General features: G+C 39.6%; 1 protein-coding gene across 2 annotated transcripts in view; it reads right to left on the bottom strand.

The window, feature by feature from the left end:
* The window catches only part of LOC124621996 (zinc finger CCCH domain-containing protein 11A-like), a 64,531-nt gene that overhangs the window by 21,041 nt on the left and 29,529 nt on the right, over positions 1-13,961 (bottom strand). For both annotated transcript variants that reach the window (XM_047147541.1, XM_047147540.1), the window contains 2 exons: positions 9,568-9,687; positions 1,026-1,155 (listed from right to left, as the gene is read on the bottom strand). In XM_047147541.1, coding sequence (XP_047003497.1) covers positions 1,026-1,155; positions 9,568-9,687 — 250 coding nt within the window. The remainder of the gene's footprint in view (positions 1-1,025; positions 1,156-9,567; positions 9,688-13,961) is intronic.

The raw sequence follows: 13,961 nt of genomic DNA, 5'->3' as shown, positions 1-13,961 counted from the left end.
ACCTGAAATTCCACTGAGTAATTTAAGAAAATGATAAATCTGCATCTCGATTGCAGGCTGTAGATTTAAATTTAATTACTTCTTGAGGAAAATGCACTGCTCAACTCCTATCCCAAGTTGCTCTGTCAAGACAGAACTGTTTCTTCTGTACAACTTTTATGGTAAAGAAAGCGTAAACTGAACAGGAATGCCACTTACCCAATGATCTGCCCATTAATTGCATTACACACAATGGCATTTTTCCACGACTAACGGCTATGGAATGTGTGTCTACTTAAATTTTAAACAGTTTCCAAACTGGAACATTAAACATTCATCTGGCACACTGTAATTTTCTGACCAATGGGCGAGGAACTAGTTGGTGTTAAGAAGACCGTGTTTCTATCAGGATGAGCAACCTGATGGTGGTTACGTTACAATTAATAGATAATATTCTGACTTTTACGCCAACTGTTGATTAAGAAAATAGCTAGCAGATTTGTTACCCCATGTGACAAGTTGACATCTTTATATAACAAATAACTGTACAATTTTATAGCTACACACACCAAGAATATTGCCACTTATTATTGATTGCTTGGTCACTTTATTTGGTTAGCGGTTGTCTACAATTATGACATACACTGTCTTACAAAAGATTATTTCTAACACTTTGTCACAGTTTTACAAATAATAAAGGGGTTATGTAGTGTGTGAGACTGTTAAAAGCCTTATTTGGGCCAAAAGTGTTTTGCTTTGTTTAAAAGCATCGTAAGTTGTCAGTCTGGCTCCTAACACTATACACATGGAAATAATGTAAGGAGCCAAAAATCTGTCCACTGATGGTAGTGAAATACTTTTGGTGCAAACAACACTTTATGCAGTTGCAAAAGAGAGCATGACCGACATTACTTGTATTGCTTTTAAATTTACACTTCACCTGCTCATTGCAGATAAATGATAGACTTACATTCCAGTTATTTCATAGAATTGTATGTGACATAATTAAAACTGGTTGCTTTAGTCATCTACTAAAATAGTCTTACCTTCTTTATTCACCTTCTCAGGTATAGTTCCAGCGGAGTCACGTGGTTTCTCGTGCATAAATGGGCAATGTGGTTTGCGGCAACCACCTGGCTGGTTCTCCCAGTAGCAGGGAATTAATTTACGATTTTTCTGTAACAATTTTATTTACTTTTTATTAGCCAATATAAAATTATAGATATTTTTATTGAAACACGCAATATGATCTACTGTGCATAACTAACTTAAAACTGTGCTCTTCTGTGTCTTTATAACAAAGTAAAAACTTAGAACACAAAAAACATTATACCAGCAAAACCTTTAATCTAGTAGCACAAATGTTTATATACCAGGAGTAACCAAACCAGAAACAACTCTTATTACATATGTAATATAAATGGACAGACATAACATCTACTCTACAGTTCAGAAAAGTCACCCAGAACGTTGGTCTAGGGGAGACTTATCACACAGGATGAGAAGGAAAGACTGATTGTTGGGATTTGAAAACCTGAAAGCTTAAAGGTGGAAGACAGGGTAATACACAAGATAGAGATTACTGCTAAAACAACACACGAGTTAATAAGAGTGAAAAGCTAAGTTCATTGTATGTAACAGAGGTGGGAGGGAGGACAGCAAAAAATAGAAGAGTCAGAAAATGAAAGATGTTGGAAACTAAAATGGAGTGAAGAAAGGAGTAGTTTTTGTTGTTGTGGTCTTCAGCCCAAAGACTGGTTTGATGCAGTTCTCCATGCTACTCTATCCTGTGCAAGCTTCTTCATCTCCCAGTACCTACTGCAGCCTACATCTTTCTGAATTTGCTTAGTGTATTCATCTCTTGGTCTCCCTCTACGATTTTTACCCTCCACGCTGCACTCCAATACTAAATTGGTGATCCCTTGATGCCTCAGAACATGTCCTACCAACCGATCCCTTCACATTTCGAAAGCTTCTATTCTCTTCTTGTCTATACCATTTATCACCCATGTTTCACTTCCATACATGGCTACACTCCATACAAATACTTTCAGAAAAGTTTTCCTGACGTTTAAATCTATACTCAATGTTAATAAATTTCTCTTCTTCAGAAACGCTTTCCTTGCCATTGCCAGTCTACATTTTATATCCTCTCTACTTCGACCATCATCAGTTATTTTGCTCCCCAAATAGCAAAACTCCTTTACTACTTTAAGTGTCTCATTTCCTAATCTAATTCCCTCAGCATCACCCGATTTAATTTGACTACATTCCATTAGCCATGTTTTGCTTTTGTGGATATTCATTTTATATCCTCCTTTCAAGGCACTGTCCATTCCGTTCAACAGCTCTTCAAGATCTTTTGCTGTCTCTGACAGAATTACAATGTCATCGGTGAACCTCAAAGTTTTTATTTCTGCTCCATGGATTTTAATTCCTGCTGCAATTTTTTTCTTTTTTTTCCTTTACTTCTTACTCAATATACAAATTGAATAATATCGGGGTTAGGCTACAACCCTGTCTCATTCCCTTCCCAACCACCGCTTCCCTTTCATGCCCCTCGATTCTTATAACTGCCATCTCGTTTCTGCACAAATTGTAAATAGTCTTTCACTCGCTGTGTTTGACCCGTGCCACCTTCAGAATTTGAAAGAGAGTATTCCTGTCAACATTGTCAAAAACTTGGAATGCTAGAAATGTAGGTTTGCCTTTCCTTAATCTATCTTCTAAGATAAGTTGTATGGTCTCTGTTGCCTCAAGTGTTCCAACATTTCTACGGAATCCGAACTGACCTTCCCCAAGATCAGCTTCTGCCAGTTTTTCCATTTGTCTGCCAAGAATTCGTGTCAGTAATTTGCAGCTGTGACTTATTAAACGGATAGTTCGGTAATTTTCATATCTGTCAATGCCTGCTTTTTTTGGGATTGGAATTATTATATTCTTCTTGAAGTCTGGGGGTATTTCGTCCCTCTCATACATCTTGCTCACCAGATGGTAGAGTTTTGTCAGGACTGGCTCTCCCAAGGCTGTCAGTAGTTCTAATGGAACGTTGTCTACTCCGGGGGCCTTGTTTCGACTCAGGTCTTTCAGTGCTCTGTCAAACTCTTCACGCAGTATCATATCTTCCATATCATCTTCATCTACATCCTCTTACATTTCCATAATATTGTCCTCAAGTTCATCGCCCTTGTATGGACCCTCTATATACTCCTTCCACCTTTCTGCTTTCCCTATTTTGTTAGAACTGGGTTTCCATCTGAGCTCTTGATATTCATACAAGTGGTTCTCTTTTCTCCAAAGGTCTCTTTAATTTTGCTGTAGTCAGTATCTATCTTACCCCATAGTGACATATGCCTCTACATCCTTACATTTGTCCTCTAGCCATCCCTGCTTAGCCATTTTGCACTTCCTGTTGATCTCATTTTTGAGACATTTGTATTCCTTTTTGCCTGCTTCAATTACTGCATTTTTATATTTTCTCCTTTCATCACTTAAATTCAATATCTCTTCTGTTATTCAAGGATCTCTACTAGACCTCGTCTTCTTACCTACTTGATCCTCTGCTGCCTTCACTATTTCATCTCTCAAAGCTACCCTTTCTTCTTCTACTGTACTCCTTTCCCGTTCTTGTCAATTGTTCTCTCTGAAACTCTCAGATCGTGGTCCGAGTCCACATCTGTCCCTGGAAATGTCTTACAATTTAAAACCTGGTTCCTAAATCTCTGTCTTACCATTGTATAATTTATATGAAACCTTCCAGTCTCTAGGCCTCTTCCAAGTATACAGCCTTCTTTCACGATTCTTAAAATAAGTGTTAGCTATGTTTAAGTTATGCTCTGTGCAAAATTCTACCAGGTGGCTTCCTCTTTCATTTCTTACCCCCATTCCATATTCACCTACTATATTTCCTTCGCTTCCCTTTCCTACTATTGAATTCCAAAAACCCGTGACTATTAAATTTTCATCTTCCTTCACTATCCGAGTAATTTCTTTTATCTCATCATACATTTCTTCAATCTCTTTGTCATCTGCGGAGGTAGTTGGCATATAAATCTGTACAAGTGTATTAGGCATGGGCTTCGTGGTTATCTTCGCTACAATAATTTGTTTACTATGCTGTTCATAGTAGCTGACCTGCACTCCTATTTTCTTATTCATTATTAAACCTACTCCTGCATTACCCCTGTTTGATTTTGTATTTATAACCCTGTATTTACCTGACCAAAGGTTTTGTTCCTCCTGCCACCGAACTTCGCTAATTCCCACTATATCCAACTTTAGCCTATCCATTTCCCTTTTTAAATTTTCTAACCTACCCGCCCGATTAAGGGATCTGACATTCCGTGCTCCAATCTGTAGAACGCCAGTTTTGTTTCTCCTTATAACGATGTCCTCCTGAGTATTCCCCACCCGGAGATCTGAATGGGGGACTTTATTATTTCTCGAACATTTTACCCAAGAGGACGCCGCCATCATTTAACCGTACAATAAAGCTGCATGCCCTCAGGAAAAATTACAGCTACAGTTCCCCCTCACTTTCAGCTGTTCACAGTATCAGCACAGCAAGGCTGTTTTGGTATATGTTACAAGGCCAGATCAGTCAATCATTCAGACTGTTGCCCCTACGACTACTGAAAAGGCTGCTGCCCCTCTTCAGGAACCATATGTTTGTCTGGCCCCTCAACAGATACTCCTCCGTCATGGTTGTACCTAAGGTACGGCTATTTGTATCACTGAGGGACACAAGCCTCCCCACCAACGGCAAGGTCCAAGGAGTAGTTACTGTGAATAAATGCCGAGACGGAAGGAATTAACGTAAATTAAGGCCAGGTGGGTGGTGAGAACCAAGGAAATGTTGTGTGCCTAGTTCCTACCTGCGGAGTTCTGAGATATTGGTGTCTGGGGGAAGAATCTAGATGGGACGAGTGGTAAAACAGTTACCGAGGTCATGACTGTCATGTTGTACAGCATGCTCTGCAACAGGATATTGTGTGTTCCCTGTATACACCCTCTGCCGATGCCCATTCATCCTGACTGATATCTGAGTGGTAGTCATGCCAATGTAAAAGTCTGAACGGTGTTTACGTAACAGCTGGTATATGACATGCGTCATTTCGCAGGTGGCTCTCCCTTTGATAGTATATGCTTTGCCAGTTACAGGGCTGGAATAGGTGGTTGTATGAGGGTGCACAGGGCAAGTCTTGCAGCGGGGATGGTCACAGGTGTAGGAGCCATAGGGTAGGAAGATGGGGGCAGAAGGAGCATTCGGTCTAACAAGGATGTTGTGGAGATTGGGAGGGCAATGAAAAGATACTCTAGATGTGGTGGACAAAATCTCAGACAGAAAGGATCTCTTTTCAGGCCATGATTTTAGGAAGTCATGGCCTTGTCAAAGTGGTTGAATGATACATTCAAGACCAGGATAATACTGTGGTGTGTTCCGAAGTTGTTTTTCGGAGGGGTCAGCAGTACCAAGATTGGATGTGATGGCCCAGGAAATGTGCTTTTGAAGTAGGCTGTTGGGATAATTACATTCAATGAAGGCTGGAGTGAGGGTGCACTGCTGTAAAGAGTCTGCATCCAAACCAATAAGTTTGCCTCAAATGCCAAGGCTGTATTGGAGGTTAGGTTTGACATGGAAAGGGTGGCAACTGTTAAAATGTAAGTACTGTTGTTTGTTAGTAGATTTCATGTGGATGGAAGTGTGTAGCTGTTTCTTCGAAAACATGCTTTTGCACTATCAAAACTAAGGTCCCACATTATGTTTCTTGAAACCTACTTGTCCCTTGAGTGACTTCCTAACACTGAAAGTCCCTTTTTCTGGATGTAATCCTACTCTACACCAGCCTCTTTTACAGTTTCAAATACAGCAGTCTCTTGAACTGACCAACTAATCTGGGACCTATATGCCTCACATGCCAGTTTCCTCTCCATCAGACTTCTCTACTACAAAATCCTGCAATTATCTGCCCTCATGTTTCCTTGGAGGGTATCATCCTCCAAGCCAACTTCAGACTGCAATGACATGCCAGACTTTACCTCTCAGGAAGCTATCCCACCCTCTCAACAGTGGTGTTCCCCTTCCTGCCCCTCTGCAGCTCCCCAAACAGTGACACCATCAACCACCACTCCTTTCCCACACCCACAGACCAAGTTTGGCCAACCTCGTTAACATCCCACAGCCTTCACCACAGCTTCCCTGACCTGTAATAACTCATAATCACAAGAACCAGTCACAACTGTACAATGCCACAACCTCTCATCCAAAGCATCCACCCCCCCCCCCCCCCCCCGAATTATCTGTATTATCCAAGGGTCTTACTTTCAGCCCTAAACCTGCATTTCACCATGCTTCTTTGGTGAAGAACCTACTTTCCTTTACACATAATGTCAACTGGAAATATCACTTTGCAATCCAATCCCAAAACATTTCTAACAGCAAATCAGGTATTGAAACCTGCTGTGAAAAATACCAATCGTGATTCCAACTTGATCCACCACCACTGTCTCAAAATCATGCCTTACAAGCCTTCCAAAAATTCCTCACATCCAGCATTGCTTCACGACCCTTCCCCAGGTTTCTACAACATGACCTTAACTTGTTCTCTGCAGAACTCCAGGCTCTACAATCCCTAAAAGCTGATGATTACATCATTATCCTCCTGGGCAGACAATGGATCTACCACTGTGGCACTTGACCGACAGGAGTAAACTCCTGTACTACCGACAGGAGTAAACTCCTGTACTCACAGCAGCTGCCATAGAGATCCCATCCTTGTGATTCAAACTGACCTGCAGTCCCTCCTAAAAAGCATTAGGCTCCTCACAAGGACTTACACCTCAATCCATAGAAATTATTACCCCACCCAAACCATGCACCTCAACCTATTACCTTGTTCCTAAGATCCACAAACCCAATCATCCTGGCCATCTTATAGTTGCTGGCTTCAAAGCACCGACCAAACGTATATCTGATCAGCACATGCAACCCATAGTACAAAGACTTCCCTCCTACATCAAATATACCAACCATTTCCTAGATCGTCTGATATCTATGCCTGTCCCACTCCCATCACACCTTGCTTCTCACCATTGACCCATCCTCTCTCTATACCAACGTACTCCATGCACACGGTCTGTCTGCTGCTTAACAGTTCCTCAGTCAGCCCACACCTGATTCCAAACGTATGAAATCCTTCTTACTCACCTTACTCAACTTTATACTTACAAACAACTACTTCACCTTTGAGGGTCAGACATACAAACAGATCAGGGTACAGTCATGGGAACCAGGATGGGTCCTTCCTATGCCAGACTTTTCATGGGTTGCTTGGAGGGTGCTTTCCTGGGATCCATAAGCCTTCAGCCCCTGGTTTGGTTCAGATACATTGATGACACCTTCGCCGTATGGACTCATGGAGAGGCTGATCTCATCCTCAACGAAGGCTAGCTACACACTTCCGTCCACATCAAACCTACCAACAAACAAAAGTACTTACATTTTGACAGTTGCCACCCTTTCCATGCAAGCCTTACCTCCCATACAGCCTTGGCATTCAAGACAAACATTTTTTCAGATGCAGGCTCTTTACAGCAATACACCATCACTCTCACTTCAGGAAGGACCTAATTATTCCAAAAGCCTACTTCAAAAGCAGATTTGCTGTGCCATCACATCCAATCTTGGTATTGCTGATCCCTCCAAAAAAACAACTTCGGAACACACCACTTGTCACCCAGTATTATCCTGGTCAGGAAGGTATCAATCAGCTACTTCAACATGGCCATGACTTCCTAAAATCATAGCCTGAAAAGAGATTCTTTCTGTACGAGATTTTGCCCACCACACCTAGAGAAGCTTTTCATCGTCCTCCCAATCTTCGTAACATTCTTGTCAGATCCTATGCTGCTTCTGCACCCATCTCCCTATCCTATGGCTCCTACCCCTGCGACCATCCCCGCTGCAAGACTTGCCCTATGTACCCTCCTACCAACACCTATTCCAGCCTTGTAACTGGCAAAAATATACTATCAAAGGGAGAGCCACCTGGGAAACAACACCTGTCATATACTAGCTGTTATGTAAACAGTGTTAGGCCTTTTACATTGGCATGACTACCGCCCAGTTGTCAGTCAGGATGAAAGGGCATTGGCAGAGGGTGTATACAGTCAACACAGAATATCCTATTGCAGAGCATGCTGTACAACATGACAGTCATGACCTCGGTGCCTGTTTCACCACATGCGCCATCTGGATTCTTCCTCCAGACATCAATTTCTCAGAACTCCGCACGTGGGAACTAGCACTACAACATGTCTTTGGTTCTCACCACCCACCTGGCCTTAATTTACGTTAAATCCTTTCGTCTCAGCATTTATTCACAGTAACTACTCCTTTCTTCACTCTATTTTAGTTTCCTACATCTTTCATTTTCTGACTCGTCTATTTTTCGCTGTCCCGCCTCCCACCTCTGTTACATACAACACATTTAGCTTTTCACTCCTATTAACTCACATGTGTAGTTTTAGTAGTAATCTCTATCTTGTATATTACCCTGTCTTCCACCTTTAAGCTCTCAGGTTCTCAAATCTCATCCGGTGCAGTCCCCAACAATCAGTGTTTCTTTCTCGTCTCGTCTGGTAAATCTACTCTGATCTGGGGTTCTGGGTGGCTTTTCTGAACTGTACCCCTTTCCGTAAACCTCTCCAGGCCTTTTTCTTCACCCCTCTTCCTTCCCCTTCCTGCCAGAAGAAGGAACCACTGGCTCCAAAAGCTTATAATAGTTAAATCCTGTGTGTGTGTGTGTGTGTGTGTGTGTGTGTGTGTTCCCCTGCCACCGCTTGGTGAGTAGATTTTTTGTCTATCTGTTTATATTATATTACCAATAACTGACTATTTTTGTTGTTTAATTACATATTTAGATACTCTGCACCAAATGAAGAAAACTGTATTAAAGTTCCCTGTGAATGAGACATGCAGCTGCCCAAAATGAGGAAGTTAATTGTAACTTAATACCAACAATGAAAATGTACTGCACCCTAAGAATAGATTTTATGTACAATAGTACACATCAGACAAAAAGTGTCCCTACAGTCTGTGTTTACAATACTAGCAAAAGAATCAATGTCTACATTTAAGTGTAGAGGAAGAACTCTGATTTACACAAAGGTGAGTTCACAGTTAATGCACACATGAAATAATTAGCAAATTAGTATCAAAAATTTCACCCTTCTGAAGGAATGAGTAAGTTAATTACTTCACAGTCCTTGGAATTGTATGTATTAAATGAAACTGTACAAGATGCAAATTTAGTTTATGCAATATACCGAAAAAACTATCACATTCATTGCAATAACACACTGATCCCTGAGGAAATACTGCAAAAGCTCCCCATCTTATCATCCTAATTCAATAGAATATGCGAAAGTTGGGAATAAACTGCTCACCTACCATAGTCTTCAAAAATAAGGAGTAATAAAAGTTACTAACCACCATGGGTTAAAAAAAAAAAGCACTACAAGCAGAAAATGATTATGAAGTAACAATGAACATCCAAGTGGAAGTATTATATTGTTTTTGTATCTTACCCTTAGTTCCATATGCCTGAAGTTGCAGTGCTGGTTCAAACACTTGCCTTGCTGCCAGTATGTGCAAACTGTCTCACAACCCAAGGCTGATGGCTCATGTCGAAAAAGACAACCGTCTCCCTGCAAGTAATTTACAAATTCTGTTAGAAGTCCAGTGAATAAGTATTTTATATGCCTTTTTTCTTAGGAATTACAAAAAATACTTACATAATTCAATTGTCAATATGGCTTTATTCTATTTCAAGGATTATGTATATGAAGACTCCATCAGCTTGCCAATAGGCATCACAGCACGATGACAGACTGACACCATGAAAAACCAAAATGGCATAAATAAAAGTGCTACTAACTGGTACCACAAACACAGCTACATAACTGATGACACTTAAGTGTTGAGCAGCACCCACCCTTTCGATAGTATTCCCACTTTGGCTGCTTGTGTGTTAATTCTCTTGCTTATATATCAATGAAAATAATCAAGTTTTGAAAATATAATTGGATGGATTAAAAAAAATCTGCTCATCAAGTGGAGGCAGGAGAAACACATACAAAAGCTAAGGAAATGTACAAGCTTCTGGAGCCAGTGGCTGTACATTTCTGTATCTATTTATCTAATTGTATTAAATTTTGTGGCATAGTTATTTAGGTTGCTTCTCAACTTGTGTAACAAGACAGGACATTTTGCACCACAAAAAAATCCGAGGTGGCCATCAGGAATCTGTGTCAGGAGCCAGCTATGTTAACTACTACATCACAACACAGTCCAAAGTTCCCAGTTAAACATGATGTATCTGCACATTTTATCAACAGCACTATGAGTAGAACTAAATATTTATCTTATGTAATGCTCATTTTAAGTATTTAGTGGTAAGATGGGCGACAAATTGTGGGACTTAATTGGAACAAACAAAAGACAAGAGAATCCCTCAATACGATGTCTGAAGAAAAATCAGAGTACCATTGATAATACCAAACTTGAAAAAGTTGCAGGTACAAATTAGAATTTACCTGTAAAACTTTGCTGTTTATGTAAACAGACTGTCTACAGTTCCATATTGACAAAATTCAAGCATTGGCACAAGTCCGAGTAAGCAATTGGAAGGTGGGAATATGAGGAAGGAAGGTAGAGGAGAGGAAAGAATGTGCAGAGGGAGGGATGGGTGTGGAGCAAGGTTGTTTTTGTAAAACTTTGCTTTTGATTTCCTTAAAAGAAACCTCACACCAACCCGGAGAGCCCAACGAAGCTGTGCAAAGTGTAAGGTATCTCTGCTTTATTGCAATTTCTTTGGAATATGCTAATTATTGAGTAGTAGAGTCAGTTGATGCAAATTTCTCAGAAACAGCGGTCATACAATTTAATATTTCTGTCTGATGTTGAACACAAGAATCTGTAAGGTGAGTGTATTGGGAAAGAGTGTATACAGATGAACTTATATTGCGTAAAAGAGAAAGTTTCAGTATAATAACTGTGTCTGATATAACTGCTGTGTGTGAAGAATTTTTTATTATTTCTAATGGTGGGCATATTGTACCAGTTTGTACATGACCATCCAGTATTTAATACTTCCATGCTCCAATTATAGTCCTTAAATGTGGCTATTGCAACTAGACAATCTTTAGTGAAGAAGTCACAGAGGAGGATAAACTGAGACTACTACTAAAATTAAAATCATGATCAAGAAAGAACCAAAGGTACATGTTTACAATGGGCAGGACAATACCTATTGTTGAACAGAGTTTTTGAATGGTGAATCAAATAAATGATATTACCATAAAAGTGAAATGATGGCAGAAATTATAAGAACATCATGGAATGGCATTAAACATCAAAAAGAATGAAACATACAGCAACATCAACAGTCAATGTGACAAAGCAAATTTGCAAGAAACAAAATTATAGTTTTGCAAAGAAGTGCTGCAAAAGAACAGTTGATTGAAACAGTTGTACTTTCTGGAGAGTGAAACAGTGGATGACAGCACAATGTGAATAGTGTTAAACTATGGCAGCTGAACTTCGGTTCTCTGCGCAGCTGAAAGAAACTTTGGGCGTCACAATCTAACCATTCTGTCATTCATCTCAGATTTAACTTCTCTCTCTGTGCACATCCTACCCTATCAGTTCTTCCGGTTACTAACTGCACTGAATTTTTCAACTCCTTGGATTAGTCACTGGCACAGGAACGCCAACAAAAGTCACTGGATTGAGCTGCCGCACATATTATGGCAGTCTATCAAATTTTACTTAATGTAATTGTTCCAGCAGTGACTTCCACACTGCTTGCTATTCTAATACTGAGTGTGGCTACGTACTAATGTTTCACATGCAAGTTATATAGTAGAAACACATGCAGCCACTACAGTTGACCACATTCTTCAACCAAGTTAAAGTGCAAAAGTTGTGACAAATTTTATTTTCCCACTGTCACAAACTGTAACTTTGTAATCTCACATTCATTAAAACTATTATTGTGTATTTGTCTTATGAATTGCATACTTTTGTGATTTTCAAACATCTCTTTATTCGGTTCATTTAGACTTAATTACCTTGCTTTTGGAATCATATAAATTTGGATCAAAGGAACCGCCCTTTAAGTGTTTGCTGTAAATGATTTATCATTTGTTTACAAGACATAGCAATACAATGAGAAGTGTCACGTTTTGCAGCTTTCATTTTATAGTTTTCTTAGTCAAACCTATTTAATTTTATCCTGGCTGATGCTCTGAAGGATTTAACCAAGTAGTTGACTTGGCACCTTCCACACATTAATATATTTTCAATTTGTTTAACTTTTATTGGGTCAATTAGATTGTGACGATACTTAAAGGTGGCGAGGGGGGAAAACCAGACAACCATGTTTCAATATTCTGTTCTGTGATTTAAATCTGTCTTATTGTCAGGTTGGCAAACAATTGATGCCACCCTGGCAGTTACCTATCACCATAACGATGCTGGGCACTGTGTGCTCATGTCATTCTAAAACAGATCAACTGCAGTCTGATGAGGCCTTTGAACGTCATACAACTTCTACTCTATTACAAACTACATTGTAACCACCACCTCCTCTAAAAGCACTAGAAATCAATCATTCACTTCCTTTATTATTATTATTATTATTAATAATAATAAACCCTGATCTGTAAACATGTAGTGATTTTTATGTTAAATCTTAATCCTTGTCATATGAATGTTTCAGTTGCTTGTACTCCCCAAAGCTATCTGAAACCAGTTTCTACTACCTTTGCAAAGCTGCCACTGTCACATTCCTATGTTGGCAATTTTAGTCACCATACGGTGATGTAACAATTGTACTCACGTTCCAAGGTGTGAATTGTTAAATGAAATTAAAATATTGCACTGTTAAATGAAAACCAAATATTGTTTTCCCCATATTTATGACCCCATTGACACTGTAGAGTTCACCCGTGATGAACTCTTTCAGGGAGAGGGGAGGAGATACACAAGATGCCCCCAGGTACCAAACATGAGTGATTTTTTTTATTTAGATTTTACAAAGAGTCCGCCTATTTCGTCCATCACCTTTCAGCTAATGCAACAACAATCAACCGGTTCCCCTGGAATAGGCTGAATTGTTGTTAGAAGAGCCGCCTTGCCAATCAATTCATGTCACATCACCTGACAGGTATTACTGAGGGCTCTCCGAGCCATGCCTGAAAAAACATCTCCCCCTGTCTGAGCCAATGCCTAGAGCAGATAGTAAATGGCTTCGTTCCTTCGTCTTTGAATTTTCCCTTCTCTTTCGAAATGGGTCTGTGGCTACTAGAGTTTTCTTATCTCACTCTCCTGGCAACCCTTGCCATGTATCCCTGTGGGCAAATAAATCAATATGGTTTCTTTTTCTAAACCTGATTACACCTTCAACGAAGTGTACACAATAATATCATCTCATGCTACGACAGTCACCTTTGCTCTAGGGATCCCCATTTGAATTCATGAAAAATCTCCGTAATACTGTAATTCTTGTGTGCTGATTGAACCTACCAGTGCCAAGAATGCATCTGAAATGTTACAATCTCTTCCTTTAATATGACCTGGTGGGGAACCCAAACACTTGAGTAGTACTAAAAGATGGGTCACACTAACATTCTATATATCATCTCTTTTATAAATGAGCTACACTTTCCCAAAATTATCCCAATAAAAAGAAGTTACTTGATTAGGAAGGTATTTTTTGAAAAGAATATTTTTACATCTACAAATACTGAGTCCTATTTGTGGAGCATTATTACTTGTCATTCAGCTTTATTGTACATATATTGCTACATGCCACATAGCTAACAAAATTTTTCGATCCCTGAATCTAAATATTCAGATAACTTGTAGAAAGAATGGCTGATGGAGGCATTTTTTAATTTTCCATCAAAATGGTTTGTTT

This window comes from Schistocerca americana, chromosome 7, assembly GCF_021461395.2.
Source record: "Schistocerca americana isolate TAMUIC-IGC-003095 chromosome 7, iqSchAmer2.1, whole genome shotgun sequence".
Taxonomy (NCBI): domain Eukaryota; kingdom Metazoa; phylum Arthropoda; class Insecta; order Orthoptera; family Acrididae; genus Schistocerca; species Schistocerca americana.
The sequence above is the reverse complement of the archived record's forward strand: the minus strand, read 5'-3'. Positions and strand labels throughout refer to the sequence as shown.